Consider the following 22851-nt stretch of genomic DNA (forward strand, 5'->3'; position numbering starts at 1 on the left):
TGAAAGCAGGACGGTCATTTCAACTCGAAACTCTTTTGTCCTAAGAAAGGCAAAGCAATGAGTTCAGATAGTCGGGGAGGAATAGAAAAGCACAAACTGCAAAACAGGAAATCCATTCTTGGCTTGGCTGGTTGTCAAAAAGCCATGCACTGGTGAAAATTTAGATCCATTTAAAATTTTAATTTCTTAAAACTAATAAAGTCCCCAAATTAGTGAATTATTCAGATGCCTGCTACCAAAACACAGAAATACTGTCCTATACCAGGCTTTTTAATCTGCCTCGATTTCTCCGGTGCTATTTCTCCGGGGTGTGATGATACAAGGAGCTGCTGTGATACAAGGAACCTTCAACTTGCTCACCATCATGACCACTTTTTTTATGGACCATGGTCAGACATGGCCTTGCATTACAGTTCTATGTATACTGACCTTATCTCTCCAAATTGTGTATCAGCTCTTGAACTTGCAGGGACCTCAATTTCCACACCTTTGATTCCTCCAGTGCCTTGCTTGGCTACAGTAAGCGCTGAAATGATTACTAATGATTCAGGGAAGTACTCACCAGTATCTTCAGGTATCAAACCACATGACCAGGTTTACACTTCCAACCTAGTTTGAACTACATCAGTTTTTTTTTTAAAGGCATCATATCTAAAGATAGAAAAGCTTCCAAAAATGAACTTAACAAACACCGAAACCAGATTTCCACAGAAAGCAGAAAAATAATTTATTCCAATAGATGGCAGAAATAAGAAAGTCGTCCTGAAAATATACTTTGGTGTAATTCTGTTAGCACAGATATTCCCTCTGAACGTGCTCTCCTACGGACTGCCCCACTTGACTCTACCGGTCTTGCGACAGTTTTTAAACACTTCGCAGATTCCCATGTTGTGACCAGGCAGGAGTGGTCTCCAAATGCACAGGCTCCAAGGAGAGAGCAGCATGTTTCTCAGAAGTACAGCGCCTCCTATCTCAGAAGAGTGCATAGACATTTTACAGAGCCAGCACAGTTTAGGTTAAGTAGGCACATAATTCATCAAAATGTAAAAAAGGTGACAGGAGAAAATACTGCATTGTAGAAGGAGATATTCAAACGTGGTGTGAATGTTTAAGGCAGCTGATGGCCAACACAGGCGAGTCAGAGGTGTTCTGGGTTTGGAGTTGATTTTGCATCTAGAGGAATTCTCTTCGTGACCTGCAAAACAAAGCCGTTCTAGTAACTAATCCTTACCCCATCCTCAAGTGGGCAAATGGCTAATAACATCAATAAAAGTCAATCAGGCCAATAATTTAAAATATATAGGTGCTCAGTAAATACTTGAATGAAAAGTTGGCTCAAATAATGTCCCAGTTTGGACAGGTTTCGTAGAGCTGTGACAAGAGATCTGATTACCAAGGACATTGCTGAACTGAGGGTCGTTAAGTAACAGTTGGACTGTGTCATAGAAAGCAGGCAGTTGACTCAGACCAATCCTACTGGCATCTAATGGGTTCACTTCGAGAATCTGTATTTGCCCTTCCCCTCCTACAGCAAGGAAGCACGGTTCCCACAGCCATGGCAAGCTTTTCTCTTATGTCAGACTCCTAAAGAGCTAGCTCCTTGGTACTCGAGATTGCTCCTAGTTTGCTCCCCATTCTTCTGGTATAGGTGACAAATGAGATTTCTTTTTCTGGAAGCTTAAAGCTGTAACATCACCTTTGCAGAGCTAGCAAACATTTAAAATATGTATCTTCACACCATCAAACTGGTAACAGTGGTCACGTCCACTCCCTTAATATAGCCTATTTTATTTATTTTTGAGAGAGAAAGAATGTGTGTGGTGAAGGGCAGAGGGGGAGAGAGAATCCCAAGCAGGCTCCATGCCAAGCGAGGAGCCCAACTTGGGGCTCAATCCCACAACGGTGAGCTCATGACCTGAACCGAAATCTAAGAGTTCGATGCTTAACCGATTGAGCCACCCAGGCGCCCCCATAAAGCTTATTTTAAAAGACTATAAAAATAAGGGTGCCTGGTGGCTCAGTCGGTTGAGCGTCTGACTTCGGCTCAGGTCATGATCTCGTGGTTTGTGAGTTCGAGCCCCGTGAGCTCGAGCCCTGCATCGGGGTTTGTGCTGACAGCTCAGAGCCTGGAACCTGCTTCGGATTCTGTGTCTCCTCCTCTCTCTGCCCCTCCCCTGCTCATGCTCTATCAAAAATAAATAAACATTAAAAAAAAAGACTATAAAAATAAAGCCACATATGTGGCTTTCAAAATTAAAAAATAAAGAGAATATAAAAATTAAGTAAATAGTGGCTTTCAAAGGCAATTTCCACACAAGGCCTGAGTTGGCAGATAAGAAAACAAGCTGGTTATGACACAGAATTTCCCAGAATGTTGAGGGTTAAGTGCAGGGGGGCAAAGGGCTAGTTAAACTGGGAAGAGACACGGTTTGTGGCAGGCACGTCTGACAAGACTGAAGGTCAAGTAGTACGTGGGAGATCTGATGGGTCCTTAAGTTTTTCCAGATCAGTGGGCACAAGCAGGAGAATCCACAGAGCCGTGCGGTAAAATGATAGGTTTCCCAGGGTCCACAATGCCCAGTAGCAGATACAAGACGGCCGCTAAGTCTTACTGGTGCAAGCTGGGGCAGTTCAACCACCCTCCGCATGGGAAGTACCAGACTGCTCGACCCACTAAGGCAGGCCACTGCAAACAAAATACATTCAACTCGAGATATAATCAGAGGACTGTTTTTATAATGTACTAGGAAAATAACCACATCAGGCCAGGGAGGGGCAACTATGAGAGCTACTGGTTTCTTGTGCCTCACTGCCTCATAAAACCTTTAATCTAATGATCATTTCCTCTTCTCCTCCTTAGGCCACCGGAACAACCTGTCTGCACAGACCTGTGTTCCACGCAGATGAGAAATTTTACTTGAGAATACCGAAGCAGTGAATGCAGATGTTTCGTGTGTTAGTTTTTTATGAAGCATACAGGTTAGACCTCCTCATCGTTTAGGCCTTTTTGGACAAATGAACAATAACAAAAGTAAAAAGTAAGTCTTCATCTTTGGAAAACCACACTGAAACAGGGGCTAATTTTCACTTAGGCTCAATGATACTAGTTTGAGATAAATGTGAGTGAGCATTATATTAAATGGCATGGACTTGTGGTTTGACTGGGGGGTGAATTAAAGAAGCACATATTCTAATTGTCTCTCTGACATGAAACCGCCGTTGGGGGTGGGTGGGGAGGACCTCAACCAAAGGGTCCACATTCTCATTCTGTAAAATAAGGGAATGACTAAGGCTACTTTCAGATAAAACTGACAGTGAAGACAACATAAAAATATTAAGGCCTGAACCAGGAAATCTTTTCAGAGGAGGATGAGTGTGTGTGAGTGTGTGTGTGTGTGTGTGTGTGTGTGTGTGTGTCAAAGAATAGGTTTTATTTTTACCTGTTTTTTCATTTTATTTTTATTTTTTTAATTTTTTTAATCTTTATTTACTTTTGAGAGAGAGAGACAGAGTGCGAGTGGGGGATGAACAGAGAGGGAGACACAGAATCTGAAGCAGGCTCCAGGCTCCGAGCTGTCAGCACAGGGCCCGACGCGGGGCTCAAACTCATGAACCACGAGATCATGACCTGAGCCGAAGTCGGACGCTTAACTGACTGAGCCACCCAGGCGCCCCTCTGTTTTTTCATTTTTGATAAATTCACACAACAATTCCTTTTTTACGATTATGTGCAAGATATGTGTTTATTGCAGAGTAACTACGAGAGATATTTAAGCAAATGAAAAGTATGTGTATTTAACGAGTCAAGGCAATGTACCAAATGAATAGCTAAATACATTTAGGGAGAAATGAAATCACTTTGAGACCAAGTGGCCAGAAAAGCTGGACATTCAAAGAGAAAACATCACAAAGAATTGAGAGAATGGGTGAACGGAGGGCAGAAAGAATGTCTGCAGAGTATGTGCTTATTAATCTGCGTCCTAAATTAATGAATGTCATAGGGTAGTAAGAGACAGGAAAAGCTAAGTGAAGTTAATTAGACCAAGAACACGGAAATGGCAGGGCTGGAACCAATAGGTCACGGAGGATAGCGAATAAGTAGGCTGCAAAAGTGGTCTGAGGGCAACTGGCAAGGCCTTGACGGCCAAGTGAGGAAGCTGGACATGATTTGCAGGTTAGTCATTCTTATCTTTTGTGGCTCATAGGACCTTTGGTGACCCTGACAAAAGCTGTGCTTACGACATGTTACAAAGGCAGGTACTCACTAAACTCAGAGATTTAAAGTTTAAAAAAAAACCCTACAGTAGCCTACGGAGAACTACTGAAAGCTTCTGAGGCAAGCAGTGATCTCTTTCAGGGACAGCTGCATCAGGAAGACAAACAGGGTGGAGTTTTGTAGATACTGTGACTATAGAGCAGGGAGACCTGAGGAAGAGCCACTGTAATAACTTGGAGTCACATTGATCTGGGTCAGAAATTAGGGTGCCCTTGGGGCGCCTGGGTGGCGCAGTCGGTTAAGCGTCCGACTTCAGCCAGGTCACGATCTCGCCGTCCGTGAGTTCGAGCCCCGCGTCGGGCTCTGGGTTGATGGCTCGGAGCCTGGAGCCTGTTTCCGATTCTGTGTCTCCCTCTCTCTCTGCCCCTCCCCCATTCATGCTCTGTCTCTCTCTGTCCCAAAAATAAATAAACGTTGAAAAAAAAAAAAAAAAAAAAAAAAAAAGAAATTAGGGTGCCCAAAGGAGAAACGGGAAACAAGAACAGACACAAGAGCCATTACCAGGATCAAATGGATTTGAGGAAAAGGAGAAGAAGTGATTAGAGAAAGAAGTGACTGAACAGGTTCTGACTCTAAGTGACAGGGAGATCTATGACATCAGGAATTGAAACAGAGACATGACAGTTTGAGTGGCAGCAGCAAATCCGGTCAGAGAGAGCCAGGTAAAAGATAACATTTTCAAAAAAAAAAAAATTTTAATGTTTATTTATATTTGAGACAGATAGACCAACAGCATGAGCAGGGGAGAGGCAAAGTGAGAGGGAGACACAGAATCCGAAGCAGGCTCCAGGCTCTGAACTGTCAGCACAGAGCCTGACATGAGGTTCAAACTCACGAGCGGTGAGACCATGACCTGAGCCAAAGTTGGACACTTAACCAACTTAGCCGCCCAGACGCCCCTAAAAGATACACTTTTTAACCACAAAACACCTTGCACTGTTACACTTTTCAAAAACATGGCTTACTTTCAACCTCTCAACAAGTCACAAACTTCTTTAGAGCCCACAGCCTTCCCTGAAATCCCCACTCAGTACCCAGGCACCTCATGAGCACTCAAATATTTTTGGAATGCATAGAAAAACAGCTCCCCCTGGGGCATAGGCCTAATTACCAATATACTTTATTCCTCTCCTGTCCAGACTCTGTAAAAAAAAAAAAAAAAAAAAAAATACAAGGTTTGCCCTTTAGGACTGCAGTAAGCCATATAAGTTCATCTAAAATGTTACAATGCTGTGGTAAACTAACTTGTAGGACACTGGGGCCGGGCCAAATCCACTCCAACAAGATTCCACACTAGCATCGCACCCCCAGGGCAATAGGAAAATGGGCCATGACAAAAACAGCAATCTTGATGTGACAGTTCCAGAAGCATCTTAGGAATCTAGGAAAGGCAGACAAGGTTGGCAGGGGAAAGAGAGGGAGTGAGCACTGTTCTTAGAAGTACTGGGCAAGATTTCCAGCCAATAAACATAATGTGCTATAACTCAGCCTATCATCACCACATGAGAGAAAATCGTGGCAATTAAAATGACTAAAGTAGCAAAAGATCAGCTAGGTGTTTAACTGTGCTGTTGAAATCAAATCAATTCCATCTATATAAAATTATCCTAAAGCTTTCATGACTGTGCCTCATTTTTCTCTGCTGCATACCATGTCTGGTTTACACCTCCTACTTTCCAAATCTGGCCTCTAATCATGTACAAAATCAAACATTTTTCCTTACCAGATGAAGACAGGCCTAAATCTGGTTCTGCACTCCTTTATCATCCCACTGTTGTGTAAAAGTACAAAGTTCAAAAGGGAATTTAGCTCAATCTTTTGATTTACCACAAAGAAAAATGAAGTCTTGTCACAGGAGTTCTATTTGCTCTGTTAGGCAGAGATTAGATCTCTTCATGTGATAATTCCAAAGGCCTACAGTTATTGTACTACCATAGTCATGACCTCAAATGCAGAATAAATGTGAAGACATTCCTAATTAGAGTTTGTCTGGCTCTGCCCTCCTGCTTCCTGGTGTTTGCTTGTAAAGGAACCACCTTTAATACAAGTTTTAAGCAGCCCTGGTTTGTGCTCTGGACCAGAGTGCAGACAGAAGGTATCTGTCAGTCAGGTTAACTTGAGATTGAAAATGAACAAATGAGGGACGCCTGAGTGGCTCACTCAGTTGAGCATCTGACTCTTGGTTTTGGCTCAGGTCATGATCTCACAGTTCGTGGGTCTGAGCCCCACATGGGGCTCTGCAGCTGGCAGCATTGAGCCTGCTTGGGATTCTCTCTCTTTCTCTCCCTCTCTCTCTCTCTCTCTCTGCCCCTCTCCTGCTCAAGCTGTCTCTATCTCTCTCAAAATAAATACATGTAAAAAAAAAAATTTTTTTTTTTTTAAAGAAAATGGACAAATGAAACCTCAGATCTACACCCAGTGTTCTTCAGGTCCAAAGGGCCCTTTTTCATTACACAGGAAGGAAATGAGGCTCAGAGAAGTTAAGTGAAAGGCAATGCTGGAAGGATTGGAATGCTGGATAAAAAAAAAAAAAATATATATATATATATATATGATATATATGATATATATATAAAATATATATGATATATATATAAAATATATATGATATATATAAAATATATATGATATATATGATATATATATAAAATATATATGATATATATGATATATATATATCTTATATATATATGATAAATCAAAACCCCTTTGGGCAAAGACAGAACTCTAAGGAAAAAGAAAAAAAAGAAAAAGCTGACTACTTAACCTATCTCGATCGGCAAAAATCCAAGCTGTGAGGAAACAAGCACTCTCCTACATTGTTAGTGGAAATGTAAAAATGGTATAATCCCTATAGAAGGGAGTATAGTAATAGCTAGAAAAAGCATACATCTTTAACCCAGAGATCCACTTTTCATGGAATCTAACCCAAAGATTTCCAGCAAAAATAGAAAATAAAATGTCATATGTATAGGATGATACTGTGCCTCTATCGATAATAGCAAAAGACTAGAAACAATCTAAAAGTACACCAATGGCTATAAAAAGAATTGAAGAAGATCTCTATACACTGATAGGAGCGGTCTCTAAAATACATTGTTCAGTGAAAAAAAGCAAGGTACAGAAGAGTATATGCAATATGGTATCTTTTCTGTAATAGCTGTATGGGGGGATATACACACATATACATATATATTTATGTGTATGTATTTGCTTATATACATGTTACGTATATACATATATATACCTGTATGTATGTATTTGCTTATCTTGGCAAAATGAAACACTGGAAAGACAGACATCTCTGAATGTATCTTGTTTATAATTCTGACTGTGAAAGTATGTTTACATATTCAAAAATAGTAGCAAATAAAACTATTACTATGAATTGAACACAAAATAAAACAACTTAATCTGATTATATATCACACTGATAATGATGAGAGAAAATAATTATTTCAAGTGACCTCAGAAAACAACATCTTTTCTTTATTTGTTCTAAGGACAAATAAAGCAGCAAAGAAATCCTAAATTGCATTCGATAAACTTACAGTTAGTAGTTATCTGGTGTTATCTGGAAACCGTATGTATTGCAGGATAATGAAAGTAAGTTACTGCCTGTAGGAGGCAAGATTTTCGACATATATGAATGATACTCAAGTATAAAACCAAAGAAGTCAAAACCATGTAATGTTACATTTTAATTAGAAATATTAACATAAACTCATGATTTTTTTTCTTCTCAGAAGAATGTAATTCCTGGCTCTGTCCACTGTAAAGGCTTAGAAGCAACATCCCAGCAGAAATGGATGTACCTAGCAATCAGATCTTTTCTTTTTTTAAAATTTACTTTGAGAGAGACAGAGAGAGGGTGAGCAGGGGAGGGGCCGAGAGAGAGCCCCCGAGAGAGGGGGAGAAACCAAGCAAGTTTCAAGTGGTCAGTAGGCAGAGCCCAACATGGGGCCAAACCCACAAAACCGCGAGATCATGACCTGAGCCGAAACCAAGAGTCAGACATTTAACCGACCGAGCCACCCAGGCGCCCTTTAGATCTTGGTTGTTAAATACCATTCCCACTGAAAGGAATGAAGGCCAGCTGGGCTTGAGGACTGACTAGTGAACCAGGTATCCTTTCAGGAGGAAACAGCTGATTCCAAGTCTGGGACAGGAAACACACAAGAGGGGTCTGGGACATCTTGATGTTGCCAGTAAGTGAGGAAACTACCAAAGACTAATAATTAAAGGACACAGAAGCCAGTTTACACAGGCTCTAGTAGGCCAAAGAAAGAGCAACTGACTACGAAAATGGTAATAAATGTAACTGATTAAAACTCAAAAGGGAAGAAACGAAAACCTCACTGGATGCCCTGGAAGTAACTTGGACACCCAATATCTCACTCTGAAAATTAAAATAATTAAATACGGACACTGCTCTTCCTGTATGTTCTATATTTCAAGGTTACTAAATAACCTTAGAATGAGGGTTAAGCTCATCTTGGTAGAGACGTTTTATCTAATCAAATGTAAGTAATAATGGAACTAGAAAATCACCATTTTGCGTTTGCTACCGAAACGTTTACTTCAGGCTAAGATTATGACAATCAACGGGTAAAACCCCCAGATAAAAGGCTGGCAGAGAACTTTACAACTGGAGGGACCAGGCTGTCATTACTTGAATCCACCGATCATCATAGCATCACTAAAGACAGGAGAGTCAGACACTCTGTGTCTCTTGATAGGACTTCACAGTACCACATAAGCAGCACCCGTGCCAAAAAAGCTGAGCCAGATCTAGGCAAGCACTGAGTGCTAACTTCCATTTATCGAAATAATCAAGAAAGAGGAACAAACTTAATGACAGGTTTCCTGACTCTCGGCCAGTGAATAAATCTTTCCACTATACTACTCCTTATGTCTCTGAGCCTGTGAACCAAATAAAAGCTACAGTTTTCATTCCAGTTTTCAAAAAGCACCTGTCTCTCTCTATCCAAAGCATTCAGAAATGCTCTTAATTTAAAATCTGCCAGCAACTCTTAAGAATCCTGCAATATCAAGTATAAATAATAGCGCTCCTGTGTCTGAAAGACTGCATGCAAACTTTATTTAAATGGCTGGGTAACAGCAGAATTGAAAAGAATCTCATGAATAAATCCTCTGGTAAGGTGAATGGCCTAAGTTCCAAATTCTGTCCTTCAGATGTTTGCTTTCGGCAGCCTGCCCTTGCCAAGTGTTAAAATGGCTGTCGTTTTCTGAGGAAAAGTCAAGGCAACCTCTAGCTGCCTGATGGACAACACTGATGTGAAAGGTTCAGGGCATAGTCACCTCAATGACTGAGCGCTGGAGAATACGTCTTCCTCCTCAAGGCCAATGATACTTGAGGTACCAGATGGTTTCATTTTTCAACTGTGGTCCGAAGAGAGGGTTGAGCTGGGCCAGAATTGCAATCAGCCAACTAAAAGAATAATGGGGGAGGATAAAAACAACAGAAAGTGGTGAACTCATGTGGGAACAGGACCATCTTCAATTAGGATGGAACGAGCGCTTTAGTGAAATTTAGCAGTGAGGTTTCACCATAGTCTGCTCTGTCTTTTCTTCTCTCATTACCTTAATTCCAAGTATCCAAGATTTCCTGCATTCATAGGAAACCTTTAACCCAGAGTATTTTTACCTAATCTCAATTTAGCATCATCACAACTTCCAGGCTCAGGAAGAATGGGTGTTACTTTATCCATTCTCCAATTGCTAAGACCCACAACTGATATGACACACCCATTTTAACTGGCACAGCCAAGGTTAAATTTCAGCCCCCCATCTTCCAATTAGACTGTAACACTTGAGCTCCCCTTCTCTAATCACCATCACCACTAAAATATGTAACACGTCTTTTGGGCCCCAGTGGAGCTGAACCAAATGGGAATTTAATTCCCCCGGCTTACTTGAGAATCTAAGCAACAAGGCATTCCTCTGTACTATATGGACTAATTATGGAGGAAGTACAGTGATGCTACATTACCTCAGGGTTAGAAGCGAAAAAATAGCACCTAAATTGTCTTTAAACTTTTGTTCTACTGCTCCCAAAATTCTGAATAAATGGTTTTGTGTCTGATAGAGGAATACACATAATCCAGCAAAGTTTCAGAATCACTGAGCTAAGACTAAAGCAAAAACAACAAGAAAGATAATACACAAATGTCTGGCCGTTCAAACCATTCCATGTTTTACTTATTAAACAAATATTTAATGAGCACCTACTAGGTTCCAGGCCCCACGGATACAGAGGAGAAAATGAAATGTCACCACCCTCACGAAGCTTCCCTAATGTAATATCAGGAAGGAAAGAAAGTGGGACGAAGGAATAGGGAATGATGGAGGTAGTGAGGGAAGACCTCTCCAAGGAGGTAACATTTGAGCAGAATACACATTGCCTTTTGTTCCTATTTAATATATATGAAGTGATTGGAGACTCTCATTTTACGGGGCAAGGGTATGGTGAACAAGCCCAGCCTCCATGGACTGATCTGGGAGAGTGGGTTTTAGTAACATGATCTGACGCAGCGATCCTCTCTGCATGGAATAGAAGGAACCGCTTTGCAAGGAAAAGGAGAGTTATTGCTACAGGAGTCTCCTTCTAAAATTTTAGCACTTTAAATTCCCCTATTATAAGAGGGGAACCAGCCAAACCCAACCGGACCGTCAGCTGGTTGCACCTTTTTTCTTCCACTTGCTGTCGTTTTTAGAACTCTGCCAGCCAACGGCTCAAAAAGCCGATTCTGATCACCAGCAACTAGACTGCCACAGAATCTGCCAGCACCACACCAGAAGCTTGCACCTACGGAAACAAACATACCTGCCCGCCCTCCTACCCTGCCCCACCCCATGTAAGGTGGTTTTGTGACAGGAAACATGATACTTGAGGAAATGGGGCCAAAATAGATACCCTAAGCTGACTCACTTTATAAACAAAAAGTTGATTCAGGTGAGATTCTCTGATCTGTCCTTAAAACGGGAGTGTTAAACACAAAAAAATGCCAAGACTTGGGGCTGAGATCACATCTATCTGACACTGTGAAAAAAAAAAAGGAAGAAGACAGCACAAGCAGACACACTGAAGAGCTCTGTGCCTGCAGTGAACACTAATTGGTGCAGAGCTAAGAGTCATGGAAAATTCCACAGACCCAGGACTTCCCCAATCCCAGCAGGCAAGAGAGGCTGACCGTAAAAACAGTCGTTCATCCTTTCGTAAGAGACTGAAATAACTGGCCAGTGCTTACAAGTACTAGATAAAAAAATATGCTAGAACCCTATGCTAGTCTGTCTCCTTTCTTCATCAAAAATGTATAGAATGAAATGAAAGCACCATCTCCCAGCACTTTGTATGATGTCGTATAGCAGTGCCTCTCGATCCTGGCCGCACATTATAATCACCCAGGGAGCTCTAAAAGATACTGACGCTATACTTCACATATAATCTTTCTTTTAATTCTCCCACGATACAGTTAAGGAAACTGAGGCAGAGAGAGTCTAACTGGTTTGCCTAGGGTCACAAATCTAATTAGGTGGTAGCAGCTCCTGAACCCAGAAATCAGGTTAGACTAATGTTCCTAACTACGTTTTGTAGATAACTACGAGAGTTATCTCTGGAAATCTATTTTAACAGATAACATTTCAGAAGGCATCTACTTAACTAAATTTAATCTATCTGGAGTTAAGGAAACAAAGAATCCATCTGCCGATTATTGATGAAGTCTATCACAAAAGCTTTTGTTACCTGAGGTAAAGCAGAAATATCTCAAGTCAAAAACAAAGTCCACTTTGCCTGCTCAGATCAGGATTCAGAAACTTTTTAAAATCTAATCTTACATACTATTCTTAATGTTTCAAATCCAGCAAAACATCTCATTACAAAAACAAAAGAAAACAAAAAACACCAAACACACAAAAAAAGAAAGAAAACAAACCAAAAAAAACCCCCAACAAACCACAGTTCAAGAAAATTCCTTGGGAAAAAGCCCAGGTCAGTTCACTTGAAATTTCATGGAGGAATTTTCCCTCCTCCAACCAGCTGAGCTCTGTGCCTGCCCTTCTGACTACCGCCTGACTTAAAATTTCCCTTTAAAGCTGATAAACACGTTGGAAAACTGGAAAGAGAAAAAAATCCACTCTGAATTGATGGAAGTGGGTGGAGGAAGAGATCATATTCCAATGAATCTATTACTTCATGTGTCCAAGAAAAGAGAACTAAGTGTACCCTTCACATTTGCCCAAATTGTTCCACATGTCTCCATAACCTGAAGGCCAGCCTAATAACTTAACTAACCATCTGAAATTATTCAAACTACTGAGGCAGCTATGGTGTGGTAACATATTTCAGAGAACCGCAGGGCTGGAACCGCCCAGAGGTCAAGTCCATGTTCCTCATTTTAATGATGAAGAAACTAAGTGCCAGGGAGCTCGATACCACACTGAATCAGTGACAGAGTTGGAAGAGGAACCCACACCTCCTGAGTCCCACTCTACCAGGCTGCTTCCATAGCTTATTAAGGACAAACCAAACCAAGCAGTCCAGGAGCTCCCAACTAATTCCACAACCAGTTACCAAGACCATGCTCCATGTCAGGCTGTGAGGACACAAAGAGGAGGAACTGGTTAAGGGGCCAACCCCCAAGGGGCTCATGAACTTGTGAGACAAAACAAGGTTAGCAGTAGAGTGGGCTTTAAATAACATGCAGAGAATTTCATTCTACAAATACTCCCTGCTCACTTATCATGAGCTCAGGTCTTGGTTATTAGAATTCTCCAAGCACAAAATACACCCTCCGCACAGAAAAGACTATAGCCAGCTCTCTCAAATCTTGTTTTGTTTTTTTTGTTCCACGCTCAGATACGAGAACAGGGAACAAAAGGATGATTACTTCCCGGTGGCGCACAGATTAAGCGAATAACTGCTTGGCTTCCCTGTTGGAACGGGTAAGTCCAGCTAGGACTACTCTTCTGATCCACTGTCCCTCCAGTGAGAGCCATAATAGGAGTGACCTCTATTAGTGGGTTCATGAAGAAACAGCAGAGATGCAGGAGAGCGACCTGCCTTATCCCCACAGAGACGACCCCTGTCATATCCCGTCATCCCAATCAAATGACACAAATTCTTTCAAGGGCAGAAATGTTATTAGGCACTACTAGAAAATATGGCCTTCATCAATGAATGAACGGATGAATAGATAAAGAGATTGTAGCATATATATATATATATATATATATATATATATATATATACACACACATATATACACACACACACACAATAGGTTATTATTCAAACATAAAAAAAGAATGATGGGAATGCAAGCTGGTGCAGCCACTCTGGAAAAACAGTGTGGAGGTTCCTCAAAAAACTAAAAATAGACCTACCCTACGACCCAGCAATTGCACTACTAGGCATTTATCCACGGGATACAGGTGTGCTGTTTCGAAGGGACACATGTACCCCCATGGTTATAGCAGCACTATCAACAATAGCCAAAGTATGGAAAGAGCCCAAATGTCCATCAAGAAATGAATGGATAAAGAAGATGTGGTATATATATACAATGGAGTATTACTTGGCAGTCAAAAAAGAATGAAATCTTGCCATTTGCAACTACGTGGATGGAACTGGAAGGTATTATGCTAAGTGAAATTAGTCAGAGAAAGACAAAATCATAGGACTTCACTCATATGAGGACTTTAAGAGACAAAACCGATGAACATAAGGGAAGGGAAACAAAAATAATATAAAAACAGGGAGGGGGACAAAACAGAAGAGACTCATAAATATGGAGAACAAACTGAGAGTTACTGGAGGGGTTGTGGGAGGGGGGATGGGCTAAATGGGTAAGGGGCACTAAGGAATCTACTCCTGAAATCATTGTTGAACTATATGCCAATTAATTTGGATGTAAATTTCAAAAACTAAAAAATAAAATTAAATAAATAAATAAAATCTTTAAAAAAGAGAGAGAAAAAAAAGAATGAGATCTTGTCAGTTGTGACAACATGAATGGAACTCAAGGGCATTACGCTAGGTAAAATAAGACAGAGAAAGTTAAATACTGTATGACCTCTCTTAAATGTGGAAAAATATATATAACATATATATATATTTATTTATGATATGTAAATAAAACAAATTTTTATATAGGTATATATATAAAACCAGATGGGTGGTTGCCAGAGGTGGGATGTAGGGGATGGGAGAGATGGGTGAACTGTGTTTTGCTTTATTTAAATAATTTGAATTTAAATATTATTACCATAGAGAGAAAAACAAAGAAAATAGGAGATTCAGCGTTAGGCACGACTGGCTTTCAATTCCAGCTACACCAAATATTAGCGGAGTGACTCCAGGCAATGACCTTACACTGAGCCTGTTTTTGCTTTTTTTTTTTTTTTTTTAAATTTTTTTTTTCAACATTTATTTATTTTTGGGACAGAGAGAGACAGAGCATGAACGGGGGAGGGGCAGAGAGAGAGGAAGACACAGAATCCGAAGCAGGCTCCAGGCTCTGAGCCATCAGCCCAGAGCCCGACGCGGGGCTCGAACTCACGGACCGCGAGGATCGTGACCTGGCTGAAGTCGGACGCTTAACCGACTGCGCCACCCAGGCGCCCCTTTTTCTTTCTTTTTTTTTTTTTTTTTTTTTTTAAATTTTTTTTTTCAACATTTATTTATTTTTGGGACAGAGAGAGACAGAGCATGAACGGGGGAGGGGCAGAGAGAGAGGGAGACACAGAATCGGAAACAGGCTCCAGGCTCTGAGCCATCAGCCCAGAGCCCGACGTGTTTTTGCTTTTGTAAAATGAAGATAATAATCTCTGCATCAAGATGTTAATGTATGAAAGTGCTCTGTGTAGTAGCTGACACCTAGACGTTCAATAAATACTAGTTATTCCTTCGTTTTCTCTGTGAGACAGCCACAGAATGAATAAAAGCCAGTTACTTTATGAAGGAGTTTCTCATGTAACAGTGAGTCATTGTCGCCTCCACCTCCTCTCTGCCCCCAGCCCTCTGTGGTGGGCAGAATTCTAAGATATTCCCCCAAGATTCCCGTCCCCTAGTGTACACGCCTTGTCTAAACCCAGGATGGTAGGTATGATGGGACAGCCGCTCCCAAGATTAGACTGTGTTAAATGGTACTGCTGGCTTTAAGAGAAATTATCCTGAGTGGACCTGACCTAATCAGGCGAGTTTTAAAACGGATGGGACTCTCCCTGATGAAAGACATTTGAAGTGTGTGCATCACTTATGAATTTATTGCCGATCATCTCTGAACACACCCTTTAATATGTGCTCTATAATAAGCAACTGAACTCCTCTCTCTCCTTTACAGTGAACAAGATGTTAAGCTTTCTCAGGAGAGGGGGCTAGAGGGACGTTGCAGGTGTGGGCTGGAAGTTGGAGTGGGTATGAGAATATTCTGTGGAGCCTGTACTGATTCAGGCCTGGAACACAGTCGCTCTTTGATCTGATAGCATCAGCCTGGAAATAACCTGTCTGCTGTCCCCCTGACAAGGAAACCAGAGCCCTTGCATGGCCTACATGCTTTGAAGGTCTCCTGCTCACACGGTTGCAGGGAATCCCACCCAGACCATGAACTGCCCACTCTCCGGCCTGTACTCCAGAGGGTGGGTGGCCTACTGCTTGCTCACCAACTCCAGCCTGGCCAAACCAATGAACTTCTCTGCTGTCAGGTGGGCTGAGCCATACTTTTTCAATGAGGTCTGATTCCCTTCCAAGTCTGTCCTTCCTTGGGTACTCTTCCTCAGCCCTAAGGTACCATACAGAGTTTCCTTATTTATATCTTATACTTACTCTTTTGTTGTAATTAACAGTAATTATGTTAAACTTCCCCTGTTTAACCTACTGTGTGGCTTCTATCTCCTCACTGGACCCAGATCATTACAGGATGAGAAGGATTTGACACAAAGGAGATCCTCTCGTGCTGGCTTTGAAGACGCAAAGGGCTACTTGACAAAGAATGTGGCCTCTAGGGGCCAAGAGCAGTCACCAACTAATAGTCAGCAAGGAAAAGGGACCTCAATCTGACAACCAATTCAAAGGAACTGAATTCTGCCACAGCCATAGGAGCTTGCAAAAGGGCCCCAAGCTCCAGATGAGAAGGCACAAACTTATTTCCATTAACCTTATCCCAATGGTATCTCTACTAGGGTCCTTTCACTACCATGGGAATATGCCCTATTTTTGCCAACTCTACACCTGAAGTATCATTTCTTTTCTCCATACTTTCTATACCTGGACTTCCAGTTCAAAGTCTGTAATAATCTCTTTATCTCCCAAATTATAAAGGAAAAGATTATATAGTCAGAGTAAGAAAAATATGCTTTTTTCATATAGCAGATGATAATAAGGTGGACCGGGTGCCTAGATTTTCCTCCCACTATAAACAGTCAAGATATCCAACTATTTTTGTGTGTGTGTGTGTGTGTGTGTTTTTTAACATTTATTTATTTTTGAGAGACAGAAAGAGACAAGAGCACAAGCGGAGGAGGAGCAGAGAGACAATGAGACACAGAATCCAAAGAAGGCTCCAGGCTCTGCACTGGCAGCACCAAGCCCAACGCAGGGCTTGAACCCACGAACCGCGAGATCATTACCCAAGCTGAAGTCAGACGCTTAACATACTGGGCCACCCAGGTGCCCCTATATCCAACTATTTCTAACGTATCATGATAGACATGTAAGCAGATCTCAGGCCAAAAAAACTAAGCGAAGGCAAGTACCCAGAGGGGAAAATGAAGTGATTACAGGTTGCTTTCCACACCTTGAGGGCAAAAGACTAAACCAGATGAACTTGAACTTTTATTTTCACACCTCCCAGGGCATGGGAAACAGTAGACAAAGACCAAGCCCACTTAAGGTAGAGAATCTAATACATGCTCAAGGGCTCTATCTCAAGGTAAGGATATATCAGACAGAACCCCTGAAGAATGACAGGAAAATCAACTGTCTCAAATATAACCATCAAGAAGGAAGGAGAAAAACTGCCACTGCAAATGAGCCTTAATGAAGGTGTGTAACTCAAATTCGTATTATATTGTTTAAAAAAAAACCCCACAAAACAAGAATTTTACTTAATTTGATCCCACAGTGGTGATGGCCTCTGGCACTTGGCAGAAGCGATATAAATCCTTTCTGCAGAAGCCCACTCTCATAGCAAGTGCCTCAAAGACGTCATACGGGAAATGAATAGATGGCAGTCAAATATAATTAAATGCATATGGCACTATGAGTGAGAGGGACCAAAGTCACAGCAGAGAGTTGACACAGATCCGCAAGGACATCATATACGGGAATGATCAGATGTGGACTATAAATAAACTGTCTACTATGTTTCGAGACAGAAGTTTGAATATGTGCAGGGAGAAATGAGGAAGGGAGGAAGGAAAAGCAAAACTTGTAAAAGCAGCAAAACAAACACCTACAGAAATGAAAAATAGAATACCTGAAAATAAAAAAGTCAGTTGGTGCAATTCTGGTCTGGTACAGCAGAGTAACTTGTATCACACTCCTCCTATAGAAAGTGATTATAAACCCTGAATAAAATATGAAAAATAACTATTTGATGATACTAGAGAATGTCCAAACACAGGCAGAACCTGGAGGGGATTCAATCCTTGAAAGGAGGCCACACTAGTACCTTTATACAGCATTTCTCCTGAGAACATTGTCTAGTCCATGTGTGGAGCAAGACAAATAACTGAAGCTCAAGAAAAAGGCTGCAGTCTTACTGGCTTGGGGTATCGAAAGATGAAGTTCAGAGCAGCCAGGGCAGCTGGAAATTAAAGAAGGAAATCTCAAAAAGGGGGTGCCAAAAAGGGGAGCCCCGAAGTCTGTGTATAAATTTCCCTTAACCCCTTAGCAGATCCCTGAACCGTGTATGCTCCGGGAAAAGGGCTGTGGAAAACACCTGGAAGTCTGAAAGGATGTTGGGGAAATTTCAGCTGCTGCCTACCATAGGAGAGAGAGGGTTCAGAATCTGAAGTTAGAACACTCAGATTTTCCACTGAAATTCCAGAACCAGAAAGGCCACACTTTAATGGAGAATTCATTCTAATCTAAAGGCAAAACTGACATAGATCTGCCCCAACAAAGTATAAAACCAACCGTCTACAAGTTTAAAGTGATCAATTAATAATTTCACTGTTTTTTACAACAAAATTTAACCTCTCTCAGAGAAACAAAGTAGAATCCAGAGTCTCTGTCATCTACAATATCCCGTATTTAGTAAAAAACAGTCATGCAAAAACATAAGAAATCTAATCAGCAGTCAAGAACAAAGGGATCAACAGAAGCTGATTCCAAAATGATACAGATGTTGTAGTTAAAAGACAATGACTTTACAGCAGTTATCATAAATGTGTTTAAGGACTTAAAAGAAAATTTGGCTATAAAGAATGAACAGATTGGGAATGTCAGAAAATAAAAAAAAAAAAATCAAACAAACATAGGTACAACTGGAGTGTCAGAAGAAAAAGAACACAGTAGAAAAAAATAGAAGAAATACAGGCAGAAATTTTCTCAATTTGATGGAAAACATTAACTTAACTTACAGATTCATATAGCTTAGCAAACTTCAATCAGAATAAATTCAAAGAAAACTACACCTACACACATCATATTCAACCTGCTGAAAACCAAAGATAAAGAGAAAATCTTGATAACATCCAAAGGAAAAAGAACGTATAAAGAGAAATAATTATTCAAATTATAGCTGAGTTCTCAGCAGAAATAATGGAGGTCAGAAGACAATAGAAAAGCATCTTTAAAGTCAGCTAAAAGAAAAGAAAAATCCTGTCAATTCAGAACTCTATATCTAGAAAAACTATCCTTCAAAAAATGAACATGAAATAAAGACATTTCCAGGTAAATGAAAGATTAGTAAACATGTATCAGCATACCTGTCCTGCAACAAATACTACAGGAAATTCTTCAGACTAAAGGGATATCAGATAGAAACTCAAATCTACAGGGGCGCCTGGGTGGCTCAGTCAGTCAACTGAGTGTCTGACTTTGCCTTGGGTCATGATCTTGCAGTTCATGAGTTTGAGCCCCGCATCAGGTTCTGCACTGACAGAGAAGAGCCTGCTTGGGATTCTCTCTCTCTCTGCCCCTCCCCCACTCATGCCTCCTCTCTCAAAATAAACTTTTTTTAAAAAGAAACTCAAATCTACAAAAATAAGGAACTCTAAAAGGCAAAGGCAGTCAGAATGGATAAAAAATAAGACTGAGCTATATGCCGCCTGCAAAAAGGCACTTTCTGAATATAAAGACAGATATAATGCACAAGAAAGGTGGTACGATTATCAGTATCAGATAAAGTAAAAATCAAGTCAAGGAGTATCACCAAGGATAAAAAGGGATACCTTATAATGATAATATGTCAATTTACTGAGAAGACATCATCATAAATGTGTATGCTCCTAATAACTGAGCTTCAAAACATGTAAGACAAAAGTAGAAAGAATTAAAAAGAGAAATAGAAAAATCTACCATAGCTGATGACTTTAACACCCTCTTTCAGGAATTAATAATAGTGACAAAAAAACTCAATAAAGCTATAGAAGATTTGAACTACCTGGACCTGATGTTTATAAAACACACCACACTTAACTTCAAAATATACACTTCTGAAGTGCACATGATATGATTATAATGATAAACTCTTATGCTGGGTCATAAAACAAACCCCAATTGCAAAAGATTTGGAATCTTACAAAGCATATCTTCTTCTTTTTTTTAATGTTTATTTATTTTTGAGAGAGAGAGAGAGAGAGAAAATGAATGAGTGGGGGAGGGGCAGAGAGAGAGGCAGACAGAGTCTGAAGCAGGCTCCAGGCTCTGAGCTGTCAGCACAGAGCCAGATGTGGGGCTCAAACCCATGAACAGAGAGATCATGACCTGAGCTGAAGTCAGGCACTCAACCCACTGAGACACCCAGGCGCCCCCCCGAGTATATCTTCTGATAAGATATCTAGAAAAGTGCCAAATAGTTGGGATGAGCACTGGGTGTTGTATGGAAACCAATCTGACAATAAATTTCATATTAAAAAAAAAAGAAAGAAAGAAAGTGCCAAATATTTAAAAATTAATGAAAAATACAGTGTCACCAAAATTTGTAGGCTGTGGCTAAAGTAATGCTTAGAGGGAATTCTACTGAATTAACTGCACACATTTTAAAAAGAACAAAGGTTTAAAATCATTTAAGTTTCCACTTAGCACTATCAACAATAGCCAAAGTATGGGAAGAGCCCAAATGTCCATCGACAGATGGATGGATAAAGAAGATGTGGTAGATACATACAATGCAGTATTACTGGGCAACCAAAAAAAAAAAAAAAAAATGAAACCTTGCCATTTGCAACAACATGGATGGAACTAGACAGCATTATGCTGAGCGAAATCAGTCAGTCAGAGAAAGACAAATATCATGACTTCACTCATATGTGGAATTTAAGATACCAAACAGATGAACATAAAGGAAGAGAAGCAAAAATAATATAAAAACAGGGAGGGGGACAAAACATAAGAGACTCTTAAATACAGAGAACTGAGGATTGCAGGTGGAGAGACGGACTAAATGAGGAAGGGGCATTAAGGAAGACACTTGTTGGGATGAACCACTGGAAATACCCCTGAAATCATTGTTGCACTATATGCTAACTAACTTGATGTAAATTAAAAAATAAAAACAAAAAGAAGTTAAAAAAAGAGCAAATTCAACCCAAACTCAGGAGAAGTAAGGAAATAAATAAAAGAAAACCTAAGTACATGGAAAAATACACCATGTTAAAGATTAGAAGACTTGGTACTATTAAAATGTCAGTTCTCTCCAAATTGATCTATAGATTAAACACAACACCAACTAAAATCAACAGGCTTTTTTTGGTAGAAACTGACTAGACTATTCTAAAATCTATATGGCTATTTTAGAATAGCCAAATAATCTTAAAGAAAAAACATTAAGGACTTCAACTTTTTGATTTTAATGTAAAACTAAATATTCAAGAGAATGTGGTATTGTGATATGGCTAGACAAAGAGATCAACCAACAGATCATCTGGAAGTAGGCTCACACATATATGGTCAAATCATTTTGAACAAAGATGCCAAAGCAGTTTAAAGGAGAAAGGAAAATCTTTCCAACCAATGATGGATGCAGCAACAACGGAGTACCTGTACTATGAAAACAAACCGGCAATAAAAATAAATAAATAAAAAATAAAAAGCCCGGGGCACCTGGGTGGCTCAATCAGTTAAGCGTCCAACTTCGGCTCAGGTCACGATCTCACAGTTTGTGGATTCGAGCCCCATGTCAGGCTCTGTGCTAACAGCTCAGAGCCTGAAGCCTGCATCAGATTCCGTGTCTCCTTCGCTCTTTGCCCCTCCCCCACTCATGCTCTGTCTCTCTGTGTCTGTTAAAAATAAATAAAACATTAAAAAATTTTTTTTAAAAATTAAAAAAAAATCTGCATCTAAGGGCGCCTGGATGGCTCAGTCGGTTAAGCATTCCACTTCAGCTCAGGTCATGAGCTTGGGATTTGGGAGTTCGCGCCCTAAGTCAGGCTCTGTGCTGACAGCTCGCAGCCTGGAGCCTGCTTCAGATTCTGTGTCTCCCTCTCTGTCTGCCCCTCCCCTGCTCATATTTTCTCTCTCTTTCTTTCAAAAATAAATAAATACTTGCAATTTTTTAAAAACTCTATGTATCTATAAAGTCAAATACAACCTTCCCAAATCACACACCCTCCTAGGACCTGTTTCATCTGATCTCATCTTTGGAGATGACAGAGACAGACAGTCCACCTATAAAAAAAGCTCCTGAAGGAGCTTCAAAAGCTAGAGGTGAAGACAGAGACTAACAGCCAGCTAACAGAAGGCCAAATAAAACACGTGCTTCCTCTGGCCAAAAATGGTACAATTTGAACATCAACAAAGATTAATTATACTGGATTGAAATACATCAAATATGTTTAAATGTATCAGATCATAATGATACCAACACAAAACAAAACTTATTGTTCATCCTCAGAAGATGCTAGGGAACACAATTCATTATTTTGCAAATGGGTAAGTAAAGAGAAAACCAGACATATAACCTAGCTTTCCTTTATGAACAGTTTTTAGCTATCTGGATAATGAAACAGTTGAGTAAGTAAATATTTATGGATGTATTCTAGCTAATGAATAAATAGATTACAGAAACAGAATATTGCCAATGATTCCAACAACACAAAGAAAACTGAGACGTTATATACCCCCTGATGAAAGCATCAACACCATTTACGCAATAGACTTATCAAAAATTGAACCTGAATGTGATCTAGCCCCTAGATACGACCACCAACTTATAGGAAATACAGAAGAAAGAAGAATATGTTAAACAATACTACAGGTATGCAATTAACAAGGACCATTCTCTGGAGAACTATGGGACAAACAACCCAGTTTTTTCCTATTAAAACGTGCAAGAAAAAAGAAAGAGAAATGGAGAAGAAACTGACACAGACTTGACAGGCACATC

General features: G+C 40.3%; 2 protein-coding genes across 5 annotated transcripts in view; both read right to left on the minus strand.

Annotated features, from left to right (window-relative positions):
- Window positions 1–702: 702 nt before the first annotated feature.
- RPL26L1 (ribosomal protein L26 like 1) overlaps window positions 703–22851 on the minus strand; it is a 65912-nt gene continuing 43763 nt past the window's right edge. For 2 of the 4 annotated variants that reach the window (XM_045501260.1, XM_045501251.1), the window contains one exon: window positions 703–1195. The gene's annotated coding sequence lies outside the window, so the exon portion shown is untranslated. Of the gene's footprint in view, window positions 1196–9677; window positions 9729–22851 lie in introns of those variants that run through there. The other 2 variants (XM_045501281.1, XM_045501271.1) reach the window with 1 other exon arrangement.
- Window positions 703–22851, minus strand: part of ATP6V0E1 (ATPase H+ transporting V0 subunit e1) — a 34345-nt gene continuing 12196 nt past the window's right edge. The window contains exons 3-4 of the mRNA XM_045501293.1: window positions 9599–9728; window positions 703–1195 (exon numbers count right to left, since the gene is read on the minus strand). Of these exons, the coding sequence (XP_045357249.1) occupies window positions 9635–9728 (94 nt within the window). The 3' untranslated portion in view covers window positions 703–1195; window positions 9599–9634. The remainder of the gene's footprint in view (window positions 1196–9598; window positions 9729–22851) is intronic.

The sequence above is a fragment of the Leopardus geoffroyi genome, chromosome A1 (assembly GCF_018350155.1).
Source record: "Leopardus geoffroyi isolate Oge1 chromosome A1, O.geoffroyi_Oge1_pat1.0, whole genome shotgun sequence".
In the NCBI taxonomy this organism is placed as follows: Eukaryota; Metazoa; Chordata; class Mammalia; order Carnivora; family Felidae; genus Leopardus; species Leopardus geoffroyi.